Here is a 20,158-nt window from a genome sequence, read left to right on the forward strand (position 1 = left end):
CTTCTGCAAACCGGGTTGTTGACAACGCCACTGTAAGAGATGAATTAGCATTAGGTTAGACATTTTTCATCATTTAGATTAAGTATAGAATAGATCATTTATATAAGATTCGGGTTTCTCATTCAGAATAGCACTACTGTAGTTGAAACGGTGTCTTTGCTCTATGATTAGAATAGTTCGCTGCTGTTGCCTTTATCTCCTTCTGCGGGTTACCCTACAGCGTTTTCTCAGTTCGAGGCGATGCTGTGGAGCTGGATTCCGACGCTCATCAATGAGATCCACCCGCTGGTATTCAGAGACATATATGTATTTACTCTCAACCTGTTTGGAAGCAGTTTGTTCTTGGAGACTACGTCCCTGCTTGCATGTTGTTGCATAAGGTTAGATACTTAAAGAGCGGTTTTTGCTGGGGCTTATTTGCCAGTTGTTTTTTTAATTGTCAATCATGTCTGGAGTAAATTCAGCATCAAATAATGCAGGACTTACTCAGGCATTAACCCATAACTGTCCCCACTAATCAGGCATCCACTGAGTCCAACATCGTGAACTGCACGGTCTCTATTTACTTTACACTGCAAATTATTCTCACTTCAATTATCATCATTTGCAAAACGTCTGCTTCAAAATGCATCTGAAGAAACTTCCTCACGAGATAATACTCGAGATTATCTCTCATATGTCAGGTCATGACCTTACGGTGCTGGCTCGGGTTTCCAAATACTTGAATCACTTTGTTCAGCCTCGATTATGGACCGTGATCGAGCTTCATCACGCGAGCGTTCACGACCCTGGCCGCCTCTGTCTCCGCGACAAACCGAAACCAGGACAGTCAGCCAGAAGCCTGATATTTGCAGAGAGATCGAGACAAGGAACATTGAAGGCTGAGAGCTTTTTGATGATGTTTAAGCCATTGTCATCTGGCGCGTCGGGAAAAGATATGGAACGATTGAAAGCGGTTGCATCGCGAGTTAGGTCATTGAGCCTTGTTTTGAGGGGCAATTTCGAACTGAAGCATTGGTATTTACTACAGCACTTGACCAATCTCACGCACCTTGAATTACATGGTAGCCATGAGTTTCTTGGTTGGAACTACCTTTACCAGGAGAACGAATCAACCCTGCTTGAACATCTCGATCTTCCCAGCGCTGGTCCCTCAACGCTTCGTCATGTTAAACTCTACGGATACATAGCCCGTTCCCTTGCTGCGTGGGTCTTAAAGACTGGCGTCAACCTTGAGCGTCTTGAGCTCGGAATGCTTGAGGGCGGGGTTGAGATTGAAGATCCTGCATCAGGCCATCGTCGCCTCGGAGAGCCATGGACTCCTTACCATTTTTATCCTGCCAATATGATGCGCGTGCGAAATCAGGAGTGGCTGCCGATACCACGACCTTTGTCGTGCTTTCTTCCCTCGGAAGTTCAGAACGATCAGGCACTTGAATTTAGCCTGCCTCGGCTGAAGCACCTTCATCTCTGTCAGCCTTCTCGTGGCGACGATGCTATCGCAGAGGATATGCTGTATTACTGGTCTGTACGCACTGAGCGACCTGCTCATAAGAGCTGGCGAGAGATCGTCCTGGCTTCGAGATTGACACTCGAGACATTAGTCTTGGAGCAAAGAATTGGTGTTGAAGAATATGCCCACAAACAAGATTCAGAGGTATTCATACAACCTGACCCAAGTGGTATTGGTAGCGAGAAGCTTTTAGACATGGTCGGGAAGCTACTTACTCACCATGACTTTCCAGCCCTGAAACATGTAGAACTGCGGGGGATGTTTATCAGCGCTGACAAAGGTGATTACCCTGTCTCAGGCTCACCAGTCGGCGACTTTACGCTGTTGATGCGAAAGAATGGTGTTAAATGCGAGGCTAGACGTGGTTGTATGTGTTGGTTTGATGGTGATTATGGTGGCGCGGAGTGGGATGCGTGGAAGACAGATCTGAAGAATGAAGCGGAGATAAGAGCGGAACAAAGAGGAGAAGCGGTGGTTACAGAACTAAACGGTGAAGAGCTCTTAGCTAGTGTTTAGCCAGTATCTTTTGTTAACGGTAATTGTTTTTGTCTCAACTTTGAATGCAGCAGTTCGGAAGGAGACCGCTTGATTAAATTTATCTTGGAGATCAGCGCGAAACATTCGACCTTAGAACATATGTACGAGACTCTAGCCACAGTTACTGAGTTAGGCGAGGGTGTGGAGCATGCAATTGAGTGGTTCGGAAGAGGCCGTGACAGCGCAAGCACGGCAGAGATATGGCCGATTGGAACGTTGGCACCAATGTTCTGACAAACTTTGTAAATGGTGACGGGGTAATACACGATATTAATGTAGAACGAAAGCCTCTTCATTCGGCTACAGGTCACGAAGCAGGTAAGCTACCGCCAAGACGAATGCCTTGGGGATTAATGATTTTTGCACCGGAGTTGTCTTATAAAAACGATCCAAACTTTTCTATTCATACAGAGAGCCGCTGCAACTTCTTCTCTGGCCACTAAGGCTGAAGAGTCTTGAGTGATCTCTGGAGAGTCACTTGAATGTCGTTATTATTAGTTTTCTGCGCTAAAGTGGTTCTCCGCTTCATAAGCCGGACTAGCTTCAGGAACGGTCATCAAGGTGGCATCCAAAACGATTTCGGTTAGGGCCGTGTGGAGGAAAGTTTCGCCACACTAGGAAACTAGCCAAGACATAAGCGGGTCAAGCATTCGCTGGACGCTGTTTTCTTGATCAAGAATCAATCGCTGAGACAGTAGATCTCGAGATACCACCGGGCCGCAAGGCGAGAGGTTGGTGGTTCATCTCGGGGGTGTCGGCGTCGCTTAGATATCACGAGTCAGTGATGTTTGCATTTCCAAAAGGATCGTAGCAGACACAAGGGGAAAGTGGCCAGTGTACAAGTAGAAGGGGAAGCGATGTTTGGTTTGTCCTTTTGCTTCACGTTAGTGTGTTCGTGGGACGGTTCTTCAGGATCACTTGGTGGAAACAACAGCGTTCTTGTTTGTTCTCGACATCTTCGTGTTCCGTTTCCATTGGCGTTTTGTGGATACGAATCCGGTATATCAATACCTCGAGACTCAATACCAGGAAGCTGAACTTGGGGAAAGGGTGGTCTGGACGTAGAGCGCTTTGACGACGTTGAACGACCATTGCAGGCTGGCTAGTATGTTTTGAGGCTCAGGTGGTGATCTTGTTTCAAAGAGGGGGAACCAAGCTGCAGGAACTTTGTCCACATCCTCTTTTCAGCAGAACAGATCCTCTGGCTAAGGCGTACTGCTTGAGCAGGATTAGTCCGTTCGGTGTTCGGTCCGACTTTCTCGAGAGGCCTGTTCAAGCTGCGTTCATGTTCTGCCAGTGTGGAACCTGACAAAACGATTCTTGACAGTGGCAGGCAGAAAGCCCAAATACTCAGACCCCACACTGCTCACACAACTTCTCACTTTTTCTGCTTTCCAACCCTCATCCAATCCTCCCTTCCTCACACACATACCCACAAATATCCTCTCACAAATCTTCACACACGACGAAATATCATGTCGGCGCAACAGCCCGGAGGTAAATTACCTCCGGGGATGCGTGCGGATGATCGAGGAAGACAGCGCGTTCGCCAATGAGGAGAACGACCTCCCCCGTGAAGCCAACGAGATGCTAATCACGGATAATGCGGAACTTGAGGAGAAACTGGCCAACGCGGAACGCCGTATTGCTCATCTGGAAGCAGAACTGGCGCGACGCACCAATTTCTGGCGTGCGGCAGAAACCGAATTGACGGAGAAGATCACCGAGAACGACGACCTCCACGAGCTTCGGGCTGCTAAGTCTGGTGCCGCCAGCAAGGAGCAAACTTCCTCTTAATGTTTAAGAAGTAACAAGTACGAGGTTAAGTTATCGGTGGATGCTTCTGGACGTTGATGACATGATGGCTAATAATCCATCACAGACCGGCAATGGTGAACGTACTTTTTCCAGTTTGACGGAAGGAATTACAATACTGCGCGTATTGCCCTTTTTTGGGGACGGAACTTCTATTTGAGGGTTGAAGAAGAAACAGAGCGATGAGAGGAAAGGTGTCTCTGGGCAAACTGCGCTTTTTCACCTCAACATTGATCATTATTAAACGCCAATGAAACAAGCAGCGTGAAGTGATTGCACTCGTGATTCCAATCTTTCTAAATCATTGTCGCTGTGACAGCAACCCATCGTGACAACTACTCAACGCAAGAGACCCAAGCCCCATGATGCGCAGTCTGCATGCTGCGATGCACAAGATCGGCTCCTCTTCTACTCAAAAAGGTGAAGGGTTTCCAAATGACGTGTCGCGTCAAGATCAGGGCTCGACCGAGAGACATTCGATCTCAAGCTGACGATGTCGTGCTGCGCAAGAGCCAGAGCGCGATTCCCACATCTTTTGACGTAGCAACGCATTTTCTTTCCTGTTCACAAAAACACCAAGGACACCACTTTCATCTCTACCACATCAATATTATTTTAATTCGCTTTCGAGCGCCCTTACTACACTCCATCTTTCCCGTTTCTCACTGCAAACCTCCCAGTACATATCCACCACAAATCTCTTCACCATGCCGATACGAATTCCCTCGCACAACATCCTCTCCAAAAGACTGCCGACAGGCACGATCAGCGCCACGCCCCTACCGACGAATGAATCCGACGCAGAATCTCACCATTCATCGAGTGCCTCAAGCGCCAACTTGTCGCGCGCGGCAGCCGGCACAGCTACGTCCTTCGAAGAGCGTCCAGGGTAGTACGGTGGGGAGGAATCCCGCAGCGGGATGAGAGTGACGAAGCACAAGGTGAAGCTGCTAAACTGAGGGTAATGAGATACGTTGCGTCAGCTGTCAAGTCTCCTCTCGGGCAAAAGACAAGCCCAACGCTGTGGAGGGCACAGATCTGAAAGGCGGCTCCCAGCGAGGGACTCGGGGGAACCAGATCTCGCCAAGCATGAGGAAGCCGCTGATTTCACACAGTTGGATCAGTAACCTACCCTGCAGTTGGAAGGTAATTATCTATTCTTATCTCTCTAAAATTATGCTCCAAAAGTCTGTAGACACCCCACCCTATAGCAACTTAATCCGTATAACAGGAATAACTTCACTTATAGATATTTTAATTAAATTAAATCTAATAATATTAAATTATATATTATTTTAAAGCCCTAATTTTTCTCTTTAATATTTTATATACCAACCCTAGGCGCAAATATATATATCAATTTAATAAGGGAGTAAGTTAATTCGCCGATTTACCTACTTAGTTATAATTACTGCCTATACTAACTTAATACATTTAATTAACTTTACTTAATTAACTTTATTATTTTTAAGAAGGTCTAATTAAGGAAATATCTTTTTAATATTTAGCTTTAATTACTTCTAAATATACTTAATTAGATTAAGATCTAAACTATAAGTAGGTTAATTAATCTAGGATATTTTATAATCTAATAGCTAGTTTATTATAAACTCTAAGGTATAAATATAAGTATTATCTTATTAAAATTAATAAAATCCCTTATATATAGGAAGTAAACCTTTTATTAAAGCCTATTAATAACTTAAAGAAGTATATCTTTTTCTTTTAGTAATCTAATTACAGATTATAATAATAATATTAGATTTCCCTCCTCTTTAAATTACTCCTTAAACTATAATAGATAATTATAACTTTTTATAAACTATTATATTAACTAATTCCTTTATAAACTTCTTATAAGGCTTTTAGAATATTTAATCTTATTTATAATTAGGTTATAATTAAATTAATAATTTATTACTAAAAATAATCTAAAGGTATTATTAGTTAAGTAAAAGATTCCTAGAAGTAAATAATTTATAAACTTTAAAGTAATAAACCTTTAATAATTCTTTAATATCTTTCTTCTAAGCTTAATACTAAGAAAGCTATTAATAAGTAGTTTCTTTAGATAATAGTATTCTTTATATAGCCCTTTATTTATAACTATAATAAAGGTATATAACTTAGTATATTATAGTTTATAAGATATAACTACCTAAAAAGTTAATAAGCTTTTTATATATAATATAATAATTATATTTTAATAAAATTAATATATATTAAATCTGCTAAATTATAAGTTTTTAAGGATATCTAGATCTTAGTTTTTTATCTAGAGTTTATAGTGTTTTTTAGTATTAAATAATATTTAAGATTATTTATAGTAAATATCTTACCTCTTATATAATAGCTTAATATAACTTCCTACTCTCTATAGCCTATATAATAAGAGCTTTAACTATATTATCAAATTTATAGTTTCTTTTGCGCTTTGCATATAAGGTAGCTAAAATTCTATTTATTTAAGATATATTTTATCTAAGTTTTATCTAAGTTTATAATTAGGATTAGTCTGATTTTATCTGGTGGATTACACGTTGGCGGGGCACTGTCCACAGACTTTTGGATACTAATTTTACCATGCTGACGATGATCTTGAAACAGGTTGTGATGAACATACGTGTCAAGACATTAGATTGCTTGACAGCAGACCAACGTCGAGCCGAGCGATGAACACGATACCCGAGCTACGCGGCGAGCGAACAAAGAGGAAACACGGAACCGCCCAGTTTATGCATAGAGTCTCCCGGAGTCGTGTATCGAATCGGTGAACATATGCAGGAACGAGTTGGGTGATGCTGGGGCACATAATAATCGGCGATGTTTCTATTCGTACTCAGGGATACCAATGCGCAGTCATGTTTTATTATTTCCTATCGTTGTAATGAGGCAAGTTCATGATGGTCCTGAATGCTGAAGCGTCATGTCTGTGGCTACATCTGCGGTTCATGGATGCTGCTGGGGAGATTCGGATTCTGCGCCCAATGAACCCCTGATAGCCTTCACTGGTATTTCTGTAGGTGACGGTATGGAAGGTTTCACTGTAATTGTTATATATTCTAGTCACTCTGTAGTATATCCCTATAACATGGCTACGCCGACTCTCTCGTACCAAGCCAATCAGCTCGGTGAGAAGCTCTTCCTCCTCTTGTGAAGATTGGTACAATTTGAGAAGCAATTACATGACTGTTGCTGACTTTAGTTCGAAGTTGGATATATCGATCACGATGCTGAGGGGTTGGTGCTCATGAGTCAGAAGAGGAAGCAGACACGTGACATCACGGGTTCAGTCTTTGTCGCAGACTTGCAGTCTTCACTCGACAGTGCGTATTCGTCGACCGGCCCTTGCCGGAAGCTAGGGCCACAGCCGGAGGAGAGAATTTGTCCTATTCGTAAGCAGATAGATCGATGAGGGGTCGTCATAGGTAGTTGTTGTGCGTGTTCGAACATGTTGTTCGATGCAGGCCGCCCGATGATCTTGGTTGTTCAGTCGCACTTGAAAGCTGGAGCAATTTAGTTATTGAGCGCGCTTCGAGAGAACAGGTGGTAATATTTGCAGATGCCTCCCAGGAAAGTCGGAACGCTGTTTTCGAGCAGCGATGGATAATAGGATAGAAAACGCAAATTAGAAGAGAAGAAATCCGATCTTGGTGGCGGCAGTAAGTAAGACGTGAGATGGGTCATGAGGGTCCAGACAGAAGCGCAAATAGAGTTACAGGGTAGATTGTTGCCATTGTCAAACGCCCGGAAACTAGCCCAGAAAATGTCAATACCTCTTTAGCATGTTGGTTGAAAATGACCAAACCGCAATAGACTAGGCGAGAAGATCAATGCCGCGCCAACTTGATTGTTGGAGGGGAGTAGAAGGAAGGACAGATGCACCCAATGGTTGATGTGCAGACGCGATATTGTTTGGCATTAGCACTGATGCGATGTCGCCTAATTGTATGATCCTTAGCCACAGCCATAAATCCCAGCGCTCTCATGCCTCTAGTCACTTCAGCCACAGCTTAGAGTGATATCTCTCGCCAGCCATCAAACAATAAATAACTTATAGCTAATACTTCTCGGATCTCGTTGTCAATGTCATCACTGACCCAGAGACAAAATGCTAATAAATTAGAAGATTAGACGGGTTAGTGAAAAACCTTTGTGCTTCCACCAGCTCGGTTCTTCCTTCTCTCACATTCTCATCTCCTTCATAAGCCTGAAGATCCACCGTCACAACACCGAACAGCTTTTGGCAATCACCAATCAGCCATAAGCGTTACCTCATTCCCAAGCAACATACAAGCATTTCCTCGGTCTGCAGAAATAAGCAGATTGAATACTGTCTCTGTCAACAAGGTCAACAAGGCCAACATTCTGAAGAACGACCGGTGCCAACGACCCAATGGCCCCTCGAAGCGCTAAGAACACTCTAGGAGACAATGAGGTTGGGCGCACTACTCCCAAGAGCCTGCCTGCATGCGTTGACCAAGGCAAGAGCATCTCCTAAGGCTACGCGAGCCCTCTTGGTGTGGTCGACGTCGGACACATGACTCGAGTTGTGCTGTATACCTCGGGTCCCTTTGAAACAGCGTTGGAGACTACGGATAAACTTCCCCAAGCTCAACCGTCAGGGCTCTTCAGAAGATCAGAAGACAAGGCATCTACCGAAACATTGGTTTGATCTAAGTACCGACATGTAATTACTATAGCCTTAGACGCTGATTTCCAAGATTCTCTTTATATTACAGGTAAGAGTGGTCATAATATATATCCTCTGGCTGCAAGCAATACCAGTACCAAAACCTATTAATTATGCCATCAGGGACTATACTGTAATACCTTCTATCTTTGCAGATTAATTACTGAAGGCAGATATCTACCGAGACTACATAAACCTTTTAGCAAGCAGTATATCAAGAGCCTCTCCCCTCGGGAACATCGACGTGGAATCCAAGCAAGAGCTCGCAGCATTGCTTACTCAGATTGAGGAAAACGGGCTTGCATCGCATGTTCATACTAAGCTATCCGAGATATGCAACAGCAGTAATTCATAGACGGATACATAATCTTCAGTAGCTCCGAATAACTGATCACATTTTACCACGAGTCGATCTACCCAGGGCAAGGCCCGGTAATCCATCAGTTTTCTCGTTCCTCCTTCAATGACATGATGCTGTGTTAGAGCTGTAATTCACGGAAGAGCACTGCCGGGCCTCAGACATTGTTGAATCCGGAGGAGTTATTGCTAGACCTAAAGCGCGGGCCATTAAGCTGGGAATCTCAGGTATCCCGTCGACTACAGGGTATAGGCTGTCAAAAGGCAAAGAGAGGGATATATAATCATAAACATCGTTAATATGTATCGACAGGTTGCAAGAGGTAGTGCATGGCGGAATGAATTGCTGGAGATGTGACATGTCTGGCCGTACTTCTCAAACAATATCATTACTAGAGGGGTCTGGATGCCAGTAGATGTTGTTTGAGCTGCTATCATATTTAACTAGTCGCCGAAGAGCAGGCTGAGTGATCCCTATTGTGCGAGGGTGATGCCGCCACGAAAATCGTTCACACATGACATAATCCCGGAAAGTATACTTGGGAGGCTGGGCTTGAGCCATTAAGATCAACGTTTCCTTCTGGAAAGAATTTTGTGGCCAAAGCCCCTCTTTAACTGACTTATGCTTCTCTACCTCGCTCTTCCTTGACCTCGCTCCACTGAATAGTCACCTCAAGATTGTACACGGTGTAGATGACGATCATGCCGAGTCCTCTGTCGTTGATACTGGAGACTGCATCCCATAAAGCGAAGCAGACACCCAAAGTATCCTCGCTTACTGCAAATACGATTGTTGTTCATTACCATCGACAACAGAGTCGATGGTGGAAAGCATGGCGACCACAGTGGCCCTCTCAGATCATCCGAGTAGCTCCTTGGTCAATCTCGCTGTCCCCTAGGTACCTAAGTGACAACACAATTAGACAAATGGATACAATGCGTATTATTAGACAGGGAATCGTAGATTGCAACGGAAACAATACTAAATGCCAAGATTGATCCTACATAGATCTCTCTTTGGAGTTTGAGATACCTTCAGTGTCAACATAGAAGCTTTGTCTAATAACCGGTTGATGCTTTCGATGTTGGGCTGCACGGCGATGAGAAAGGACTTCCGCTGGGGTGAGGTTTGAGAGCTCTTGGAAAATCAAGGCTCACAAAGAACGTGTTCTTGGGCTCAAATGGGCGAACGTTCTATGGAGGCTCGGTTGAACATGTTAATTTGTTACAGTGTGCAGTATCACGCAGGCAATAAGTCGATAACAGCCGTAGGTCATGTGAAATACAAGTACTATAGTTCCGTCTTTTATCAAGAAGGCTATTATTGTAATACTCTAACTAGTTATCCAACCAAGGTAGTCCGCTGTAACTAATGTTATCATACTTTATACATGTTAGCGTCAGAACGATACGTATAAACGCTGGGGAGCTTACGCGTGCGGTGCAATTCGGAAATAGAACGTCCCAAAGCCACGATAAAATCGCATCCAGCCTTCTTCTGTGGCTACCTTTTTAAAGCAGTCGACCATGGAGTTATAGGCTACCTTGCCATCAGGACCTGACTTCTGTCTCTGTAGTCGCGTCTTGACGAAATCGAAAGGGATACCGATAACGGCAGAGAGAAAGCCAGCGATAGCGCTCGCTGCTAGGGTTTGCGTAGATGCCGACCATTGGGTCTGCGTCTTTAGCCGGGTCTTGGCCTCGAAAAAGAACGTAAGCTGGCCCAGGTTCAGTGACATGGCTCGGGCAATAGTTGGTGTCGCTCCAGCCCAAAGAGCCCTAACGCCTTCCGCCTTGGTGATAGATACTAATGCGTCGACGACCGACTTATAGTTGCTGCGCTTAGCGGCCGGGAGTAGGCCATCGGCCTGCATTCGGACCAGGGCGACGTCCGCCGGGTTTGCCAGAAAAGCCCCAAGGCCACCTGCTAAGAGTCCGGCGGCGCAGCGCTCTGCAAAGCTGACGGCTGTTTCTTGTTCTTGGTGATTCTGCTGTAGCCGCTTCATGAACATGTCGAAGAACCCCAACCTTGATGTTGTGTAGATCCCCTGACGAAAGAGACCAGCGGATAGGCCGGCGTAAAAGTCGAGCATCCTACCCTGGGCGAGAATTGTCCTCGCTATTGAAAGTGGCGTGGGTTTGGGCACACCCATTTGGCTACTGTCGACAAGTTGCAAGCGCACCTTGTTTTGTGTTCAGAATGTATGTCATTCCACGAAAGTTGATTTTGTTTCAATGCTTACCTTGACCATATCGATGGGCTGGATGACAGTGGTTGCAATAATACCAGAAATGCCCCCGTTGATGAAGGGCATGATACTTCTCATGAGTGGTGTATGGAGCATGCCATTAGGAATATGAGGTTCCGTCCTCTGCTGTGGGCTTATCGTGACAGTATCTACCTCGGATTGCATGTCGCTCGCAATCAAAGAAGAGTCCATTCTTTAATAGAACAAATGATCAAGCCAGAACAAATTTTGTTGTATAGTACTCTGTAATACCGGGAGACAGAATGTGATAAACAATTGCCCTTTATAGTATGATACTGCGAGAGCATCAGAGACTTTTACCACTTGTATTTAATCAATACTCATACCCCACTGTGCCATAGATGGGTTCACCTCTTTGGAAGCCAACAACCGAGACTTGTGATTGAGCTACATGGAGGACTAGGCTCGGGAACAGTTTCCGGTATCGATCCGGATTCGTGCCAGGATTTGATGAGGAGTCAATCACCTGATCACATATCCAATTAGGGGATTGACAAAAGACAAGTGCGGAGGCCTCGACCCCGGACAAATCGAAACCGACGTGGGGTAGAAGGACTCTTTCACCTGGATGTTATCGTGGGGTAGAACTGGAGACTCTTCAGCTCACTGGTCACAAGGCCGAACCTTACCCCGCAAACTCCACGGACTAGGAGAAACTCCGCATTATGTGATCCGGCTTGAGAACTTGGGGACCCCGGGAAGAATCTCCTTGAGAGACCACCGATAACATGACGCGCTAGATTGGCCGAGACTTCCACTAGGCTCTTCGGGCGTGATATAAAATGCCACAAAGATCTTCTCTTCCTTTGTTCCTGTCGTCAAACTCTTGCTCATTCCAATCAAACAGTAACGCAATATGGATACAAAGGACGACACACAGAACAAGGACTTCGCCACTGCTTCGACTGAAATCGAGCACAGAGACGGCACCCATGTCACCTTCGAGGCTATCGATGAAGCCGAGGAGAGGCAAGTCGTGCGCAAGCTCGATCTCCATGTGCTCCCTCTGATGACCTTGGTATATTTCTGCATGTGTGAGTCTGGTCATCATCCAAATTGGGGAACCGCAGGCTGATCAGCACAGACTTGGACAAGCAATCGATTACATACGCTGCCATCTTCGGATTGCGCTCAGACCTGAACCTGACCGGTGAAGAGTACAGCTGGTGTGTCTCGGTATTCTACCTTGGCCAACTGCTATCCAACTGGCCTGCCGCATACCTCCTCGGCCGACTGCCGTTAAAGACCTTCATCGGCTGCACTATCGTTGTCTGGGGCGTGGCCTGCGTCTGTGTAGGTCTTCCCCATAACTTTGGAGGGATGATGGCTGCACGATTCTTTCTCGGTTTAACCGAAGGCGCCGTCTCTCCAGCCTTTGTCATGCTGACATCGGTCTGGTACAAGCGCCGAGAGCACCCTGTCCGCGTTGCCACTTGGGTATCTATGAATGGCTTCGCTCAAATCACCAACGCTCTCATCATGTTTGGGCTTGGCCGTGCCAAATTTGCTATCGAGTCCTGGCGGGTACTCTTCTATCTCATTGGCGGGCTGACTGTCACCTCTGGGCTACTGTTTTACTTCCTGCTCCCCGGGGATACCACGACAGCATGGTTTCTGACGCCTCGCCAACGAGAAATCGCTACTAGGAGGCTCGCCATAGATCGCAGCACCCGCGATCGCACGGACTTCAACCGATCCCAGTTCAACGAAGCTTACAAATCGCCCATCACTTGGCTCTACGTGTCAATGGCGCTTGGTATCACTCTCACGACAGCCATTATCAAGGCAAGTAGACCCCCGCCTCATCGTTGAAGTGACCTGCAGGTCTTGCTAACACTGGCGGCAGTTTTCCTCAATCGTCATCAACGGCTTCGGTTACGATAAATACACAACGATGCTTGTGGGGCTGCCTGGCGGTGGCCTCAACATTCTGACCACTTGGTTCGGGGCTTTTGTCCCGCGTCTGGTCAAGAGCAAGTACAGTAGAACATGTACAGCCCTTTTCTTGTGCTGCATACCCCTTTTGGGTGCCATATTGCTTGCGACGCTGCCTGCCTCCAAGTCTTGGGGCATCGTTGTGTCAACCTGGATGGCGAATGCCGTCACTTGCTTGCTCAGCAGCTGCTCGGCTCTCATGGCTAGCAACGTAAAAGGAAACACCAAGAAGTCGTCGACCACGACAATGTTCTTCGTGGCCTACTGCGTCGGCTGTATCATTTCACCTCAAGCTTGGACCGAGGATGATGCGCCCCGGTATCTCAAGGGATGCATTCTTAGCATTGCTTCGTTGGTTTACCTGATGATTACGTTGGTCGTCTACGCATTTCTTCTGGACAAGGAAAATAAATTGCGGGATAGAAAGGCGGCAGAGGGTCACGTTGACTACATGGTGGAATCACAAGGGCGTGCTGAGGGCATTCAGAGTGGCGTGGCCATTGATTCAGACTTAACCGATCGCCAGGACAAAGCCTTCCGATACATCCTGTAACTCGGCACTGTATAGATTGTCTAGAGAGTCCGGATTCTTCCCGATAATTGAAGACTTTTTAATCTCGATAAGCCCAAGCTTTCATTATGACGGCCGGTAGGTACTAAACGGTTAAACAAGAATGATGAGCAAAGAAAGCCGAATGAAGGATGTCGTAGGCTTTTGCAAGTGTGAACAAGTGGCTTGAACGCTATTGAACTTTATAACGTGCGTACACGGTTTGAAGCCCGCACAAAAGACTCCGAGATTTGAAACACGGGAGGTGTGACCCGAAGCCGAACCCGAGCCCGAGGCCTTTCGGAAGAAACATCGGACATTCCATAGTCCCTTATGTGGGCCGTGACCGAGAGCTCGGCCATTACGTTCTAAACAAGCCTGGCTGTAATTGCATTTGTAAAGCGGCGAATCCTTGTTCCGTAGCTTGATCTCAGCTCTATCAATCGTGAAAGGCACACCGGGTTACCTGTATTCTGGCCAGCTACCACATACAAGACAAAGATGCTTGGGAAAACTCTATGTCAACGGGCGCCGTTACAAGTTCGACCGCTACAGTATGTAGCTCGCCACTCTCGACTTACTCTCCCAATGGCAATACATGCGGCACGTGCCGACCAAAAGATCAAAACCCCGTACACGCCGTCCAGCCGCTACTTCAGTGGCAGTGGAGCTCGATATGCGGATCTTATCGTCCAGGTACCTCCAATGGCCGAGTCTATCAGTGAGGGCACACTTGCAACCATCCACAAGAAGGTTGGGGACCGAATCGAAGCAGATGAGGAGATTGCCAGCATTGAGACGGATAAGATCGATGTGGCGGTCAATGCAGCCGAGGAGGGAGTCGTTGCTGAGCTGCTGGTTCATGAAGGCGATGTTGTCACAGTTGGTCAGCCCATCGCCCGCATAGAAACCGGTTCTAGTAACGGTACGGCCACAGCTCGCGTTCCCGAGGAAAAATCCACCAATGAAGCCGCAGAGGATGCCCCGGCTCTCGTACAGCAAGAACCAGGAGAAAGCAAGATTGTTGAAACCAAAGACCACGCAATCGAAAGCTCAGCACGCTCTGAGTCTCCTGCACCTCCTGCGAGGTCTTCACCGGCAAATCCACCACAGCCCATCGATGGCCATGCTGTTAACTCAAGACGCGAATCCTCCCTGCGAGGTGAGCACGTGGTACGTGTTAAATATCTAGAAGCCATGTGTCCTCCTTCGGAAATGCTTACCTTTGGCAGGAGAAAATGTCACGTATGCGCAAAACCATTGCAACACGCCTCAAACAGTCTCAGAATACATGTGCCTCGTTGACGACGGTTCAAGAGATTGATATGACGGCTCTAATGCAGTGGCGTACAAAGTATAAGGAAGACGTAGCCAAGCAGTATGGCATAAGATTAGGTTACATGGGTGCCTTTACAAAGGCCACAGCTCTTGCTGCGAAGCAAGTCCCGGAGATCAATGCCAGTATTGACGCAGATCGCGAGGTCATTATCTATCGGGACTACGTCGACATCAGCATCGCCGTTTCCTCTCCTAAGGGGCTAGTAACACCTGTGGTAAAAGATTGTGATTTACTGAGCATAGTAGAGTTAGAAAAGGAGATTGCCATCGTGGCACAGAAGGTGAGTGTCGGTCCTCCAGTGCATTTGGTTCTGCTGACGTCCATGCTCCAATTTCCAGGCCCGAGAAGCCAAATTGACCATGAATGATCTCACTGGTGGCAACTTTTCCATCAGTAACCCTGGCATCTTCAACTCTTTGTTCGGGACGCCGGTGATTAACTATCCACAAGCTGCCGTATTCAACATGAACACGATCAAAGACCGTGTGATTGCAGTGGATGGCAAGCCTGAGATTCGACCGGTAGGTGCTCGTCTTGGATCATTCCTGGTATATCGGCGAGCTAATGATGTATGTGACAGATGATGTATGTCACCGTAACATACGATCACAGACTGATTGACGGTAGAGAAGCCGTCTCCTTCCTGAACATCGTTAAGAACTATATCGAAGACCCTGCTCGGATGCTCCTTGAGTAGTGTGGAGAAGGACGGGACATTGATGGGGCCTAAGCTTTCATTCCGTCTCGCAAGGTTGTGCAATCATTGCAGACGTTGGCTGTCGAAAAAGAATGATTGACAGAAGAGGCGGCAGTTCTCAGTTGTTTAAGATCTCTTGTGTTTTGCATCATCAGACCACGCCTCTGGTTATATCACCAAGGGCAAAACTATAGATAGAAAAGTAATAAATATCTATCTCATTAAGAAACTCAACTAAACATTCCTATTGCCTTACGATTATATGATTTGTTGGTCTACATATGCAATGTACTTAATATGTCTGGGATGAATATATATGCCATTTGCGTTGAAGGTCGTGAATTTCGCCAGCAACTTGTCTATCTCATCATTTTGATAAGTCCAAGTACTGTGATACTTCTTCTCGAGTGGAATACTTGTCTAAAATTAGGCCTAAGACCAACCTGGCGTGTTTAGTAGGAAGACATTCGGAGTTGGCACTGTTCCGCATCCGCACGCTAAAATTCGGAGGTTGGGGCCTCGGCTTGAGTTCCCGTGGATCACGGATATGCTCGTAGCGCAACACCCATCATTCGGCCCGGGGGTACCCCAACGATGGGGAAGTGTGAGTGGATAATTATTAGGTCAGGCTCGTAGGCTTGTCTAGCATGGCCGGGAGTTAAAGTGGCCATGCTATTATGCCTTTGTACCTAGGTTCATTATCACCATTCACCACGGTCACCTACTGTTTAGACCGGGTTGCAATCTTGAGGGCTACATGTTATCTGATCCTACTTTGCGCCTGATAAATTGAGAGCGTCATCAAGCTTTGAGGAACAAGCATACCATCAACGACGATGCTCTGTGCTCAAAAGACTCTGGTGGCGCGGGAAACCTTGAAGCTCCGGTATCATCGTGTAACTTCTGTTGGTTTCCGCTGCTCTATAGTCAGTTCTGGGGTCTGTTTTTGCGTGCAGCGAAAAAATCCATCATGGGCCCAAAAGACATTCGCATCGGCCGCAGAGGCATTGGCCGGGGGCGAAAGCCGTTTTGCCCACCACCAGTTCCAAGATATTGCCTCCGTGACTAGGCCATCTAATCTAGATGAAAGTTTATCGCCGGTAAGTAACGGGAAATTGTTCACAAGAATTATGCAAAGTGCTAAAAACAAGCTAACCTAGACCACCTCCGACTCGTTCCTACAGGGAGGGGCGGCCAACTACATCGACGAGATGTTCAGGTCGTGGAAGCAGGATCCAGAGTCAGTTCATGTTTCTTGGAGGACATACTTCCGCAACATGGAGGACCGGTCAAGGCCCGCATCAGAGGCCTTCCAGCCACCACCAGGACTTGTATCGTCTCGTCAACCGTTGGCCGCACCGGGGCTCGACTCCGGCCAGACAGCCGAGGTGCTATTACATCTCAAAGTTCAGCATTTGGTGCGCGCGTATCAGTCCCGGGGACACTATCATGCCAAGACGGATCCTTTGGGTGAACGAGTGAATGCCTTCCACGTGGGTCCCAATCAATCTGGTCTCGCACGCGCCGTCGAGCTTGAGCCATCCTACTATGGATTTACTGAGAAGGACATGGACCGCCATTTCAACCTCGGCCCCGGCATACTTCCTCGCTACGCAACGGAGGGCAGAAAGTCAATGAAGCTACGTGACATTATAGCGGCCTGCGAGCAGAGGTACTGCGGCAGCTATGGAGTTGAGTATCTGCACATCCCAGACCGCGCCAAGTGTGACTGGCTAAGGGATCGTCTTGAGATACCCAACCCGTCCAAGTTCTCACTAGAGGAGAAACGCAGAATTCTTGATGGCCTCATCTGGGGAACGTCATTTGAACGATTCCTGGCCGCCAAGTTCCCCAACGAGAAGCGATTTGGCTTAGATGGCTCCGAAGGACTCGTCCCCGGTGTCATGTCCATTATTGACCACAGCGCCGACATCCATGGTGTGCAAGATATCACGATCGGCAGCTGTCATCGCGGGCGCCTGACCATGCTTGGAACCGTGTATGGAAAGGCACCAGAAGCCATATTTGCTGAATTCGCTGGGCGGGTTCGCTCGGATATGCTGCGAAACATGGCTGGCGATGTCAAGTACCACCTTGGCCACCAGGGCCAGCGCGTCTCTCCAGATGGGCATATTGTGGATATTTCTGTCCTTGCGAACCCCTCACATCTCGAGGCAGTTGATCCCGTCGCCACAGGCAAGGCCTTTGCAACCCAGCGATTGAACAACGACCCGGAGAAGAAGAGAAACATGTGTGTCACTCTTCACGGCGACGCTGCTATTGCAGGACAGGGTATTGTCTACGAGACTCTCGGGTTGTCCCGCTTGCCGGCCTACGACGTGGGTGGCACAATTCGGCTTGTTGTGAACAATCAGGTTGGGTTCACGACGGATGTTCATCATTCCAGATCAACCCCTTATGCATCAGATATCGCCAAGGTCGTCGACGCGCCTATCTTCCATGTCAATGCTGATGACGTGGAGTCGGTTGTCTTCCTCTGCAAACTAGCGGCAGACTGGCGAGCCACGTTCCATAGCGACTGCGTTGTGGACATCATCTGCTACCGTAAGTTTGGCCATAACGAATTCGACCAGCCCAGCTTCACGCAACCTCTGATGTACCAGAAGGTTGCTGCACAGACACCCTCGTTGGAGAAGTACGTTCAAAAACTGGTGTCCGAAGGCTCGTTTACGATGGAAGAGATCAATTCTCGGCGCGAGAGTGTCTGGAACCGTCTGAACGAGATGTACGACAGCAGCAGGGACTTCGTCTCGTCTCGGGAAGCATTCACAGCCCCGTGGCAGAGTCTGGAGTCTCCGGAGAGTCTGAAGAACAATGTTATACCACCCGCCACCACAGCCATTGACCAAGCAACTGTTGAGCAGGTGGCTACCAAGGCTTTAAGCGTCCCCAGTGGCTTTCAGCTACACAGTAACTTGGAAAGGATCCTTGCGGGCCGCAAGAAGGCCCTGCACGACGGAAAGGTAGACTGGTCTACCGCAGAAGCATTGGCCTTTGGAACTCTTTGTCTTGAGAACCATCCCGTGCGTCTTACAGGACAAGACGTCCAACGAGGAACATTCTCACAGCGTCACGCTGTGCTGCACGACCAGGAGACTGGCGAATCTTGGACACCCTTGAATAACCTTTCTCCGGAGCAGGCACCATTCGAGGTAGAGAACTCGCCGCTGAGTGAGTTTGGTGCCCTGGGCTTCGAGTACGGCGTGACATTGGCCGATCCACACTCACTCGTCATGTGGGAGGCTCAGTTCGGAGATTTCGCGAACAATACGCAGGTCATCATTGACAACTTTATTGCCAGCGGAGAGACGAAATGGCTTGACCGGTCTGGCCTGGTCCTCTCTTTGCCACACGGCTATGATGGACAAGGCGCTGAGCACTCGTCTGCCCGCATCGAACGCTTCTTGATGCTCTGCTCGGAGGAGGGTAGGGTATACCCATCTGAACCTGAACGCGCTCATCAAGATGCCAATATGGGACTGGTCTACATGACTACGCCCGCGAATTACTTTCACGTTCTACGTCGGCAGATGAGAAGAGAGTACAGAAAGCGTATGTATTTCCCGTGGATGACCCCTGCTAGCCCCTTCGCTTGCCCCAAGATCTCTTGACATTTTTGTAGGTCAAGCTCTATAACTTACTCGCTAACTGCTGTTGTTAGCTCTGGTCATCTTTTTTTCGAAATCGCTTCTTCGCCACCCGTTAACTCGTTCTGATATTGCCGACTTCACTGGCTCATCAACTTTCCAACCAGTTATCACCGACCCCGAGCACGGCCACTCCATCGAGGATCCGGAATCCATCCAGCGGGTTATTCTCTGCTCAGGGCAAGTATACGCAGCGATCCAGAAACATAGAGAAGCAGCAGGGATCAAGGACGTGGCTATCACGAGAATAGAGGAGCTTCATCCCTTCCCCTGGGCTGAGGTGAAATCCAACCTTGATCAGTACAAGAATGCGAAGACGATTGTTTGGGCGCAAGAGGAGCACTACAATGGTGGAGCTTGGCATTACATACGCGATCGACTAGACGCAGTCCTTGATAAGACAGATCACCTTGCTGGACGTCGCGTGCTCTTTGCAGGTCGTGGAACGAGCGCCAGTCCGGCTACAGGTCTCAAGCATCTTCACTATGCTGAGGAGAAAGCACTTCTTGATGATGTGTTTAATGTTCAAAACTAGATAATGAGGCATCTTGGATTGCACATGCTGAGTTCAGCCCTACAGAAATACAATATATCTCAAGCCGGCGACTGGTTTCTTGTTGCCGCTTCACTACGTGACTATTAGCTGTCTGTGAGCAAGCACGATAAAATGTTTTATGAGAAGCCTTTGTCTTCCTTAGATGTATGCCTTTGCTGGCGTTGCACCTCGGTTTGAGTCTACAGCAGACTGTTCTCAACAACTAAGTCTGCACCTGTCAGATTGTAC

General features: G+C 47.3%; 8 protein-coding genes across 8 annotated transcripts; 6 read left to right on the plus strand and 2 right to left on the minus strand.

The window, feature by feature from the left end:
* Positions 1-625: 625 nt before the first annotated feature.
* FOIG_09599 (uncharacterized protein) lies at positions 626-2,162 on the plus strand (the record flags this gene model as incomplete). The annotated part of the gene is made up of 1 exon (XM_031209879.1): positions 626-2,162. One exon carries the CDS (start codon positions 626-628, stop codon positions 2,027-2,029), a length of 1,404 nt encoding a protein of 467 aa, XP_031060130.1. The 3' UTR covers positions 2,030-2,162.
* A 1,412-nt stretch (positions 2,163-3,574) lies between these two features.
* On the plus strand, positions 3,575-3,847 carry FOIG_09600 (uncharacterized protein; the record flags this gene model as incomplete). The annotated part of the gene is made up of 1 exon (XM_031209880.1): positions 3,575-3,847. The coding sequence occupies one exon, from the start codon at positions 3,575-3,577 to the stop codon at positions 3,845-3,847; it is 273 nt and encodes a 90-aa protein (XP_031060131.1).
* Positions 3,848-9,535: 5,688 nt separating this feature from the next.
* On the minus strand, positions 9,536-9,750 carry FOIG_09601 (uncharacterized protein; the record flags this gene model as incomplete). Its single annotated transcript, XM_031209881.1, has 2 exons — positions 9,536-9,693; positions 9,720-9,750. 2 exons carry the CDS (start codon positions 9,748-9,750, stop codon positions 9,536-9,538), a joined length of 189 nt encoding a protein of 62 aa, XP_031060132.1.
* Positions 9,751-10,249: 499 nt separating this feature from the next.
* On the minus strand, positions 10,250-11,242 carry FOIG_09602 (uncharacterized protein; the record flags this gene model as incomplete). The annotated part of the gene is made up of 3 exons (XM_031209882.1): positions 10,250-10,298; positions 10,350-11,098; positions 11,159-11,242. The coding sequence occupies 3 exons, from the start codon at positions 11,240-11,242 to the stop codon at positions 10,250-10,252; spliced, it is 882 nt and encodes a 293-aa protein (XP_031060133.1).
* Positions 11,243-12,041: 799 nt separating this feature from the next.
* FOIG_09603 (uncharacterized protein) lies at positions 12,042-12,997 on the plus strand (the record flags this gene model as incomplete). The annotated part of the gene is made up of 2 exons (XM_031209883.1): positions 12,042-12,219; positions 12,270-12,997. The coding sequence occupies 2 exons, from the start codon at positions 12,042-12,044 to the stop codon at positions 12,995-12,997; spliced, it is 906 nt and encodes a 301-aa protein (XP_031060134.1).
* An 82-nt stretch (positions 12,998-13,079) lies between these two features.
* Positions 13,080-13,673, plus strand: FOIG_09604 (uncharacterized protein; the record flags this gene model as incomplete). The annotated part of the gene is made up of 1 exon (XM_031209884.1): positions 13,080-13,673. One exon carries the CDS (start codon positions 13,080-13,082, stop codon positions 13,671-13,673), a length of 594 nt encoding a protein of 197 aa, XP_031060135.1.
* A 585-nt stretch (positions 13,674-14,258) lies between these two features.
* Positions 14,259-15,706, plus strand: FOIG_09605 (uncharacterized protein; the record flags this gene model as incomplete). The annotated part of the gene is made up of 4 exons (XM_031209885.1): positions 14,259-14,843; positions 14,903-15,289; positions 15,348-15,530; positions 15,590-15,706. 4 exons carry the CDS (start codon positions 14,259-14,261, stop codon positions 15,704-15,706), a joined length of 1,272 nt encoding a protein of 423 aa, XP_031060136.1.
* Positions 15,707-16,917: 1,211 nt separating this feature from the next.
* On the plus strand, positions 16,918-19,909 carry FOIG_09606 (oxoglutarate dehydrogenase (succinyl-transferring), E1 component; the record flags this gene model as incomplete). Its single annotated transcript, XM_031209886.1, has 2 exons — positions 16,918-19,279; positions 19,389-19,909. 2 exons carry the CDS (start codon positions 16,918-16,920, stop codon positions 19,907-19,909), a joined length of 2,883 nt encoding a protein of 960 aa, XP_031060137.1.
* Between the last annotated feature and the right edge of the window lie 249 nt (positions 19,910-20,158).

Source organism: Fusarium odoratissimum, assembly GCF_000260195.1.
Source record: "Fusarium odoratissimum NRRL 54006 unplaced genomic scaffold supercont1.16, whole genome shotgun sequence".
NCBI classification, from domain to species: Eukaryota; Fungi; Ascomycota; class Sordariomycetes; order Hypocreales; family Nectriaceae; genus Fusarium; species Fusarium odoratissimum.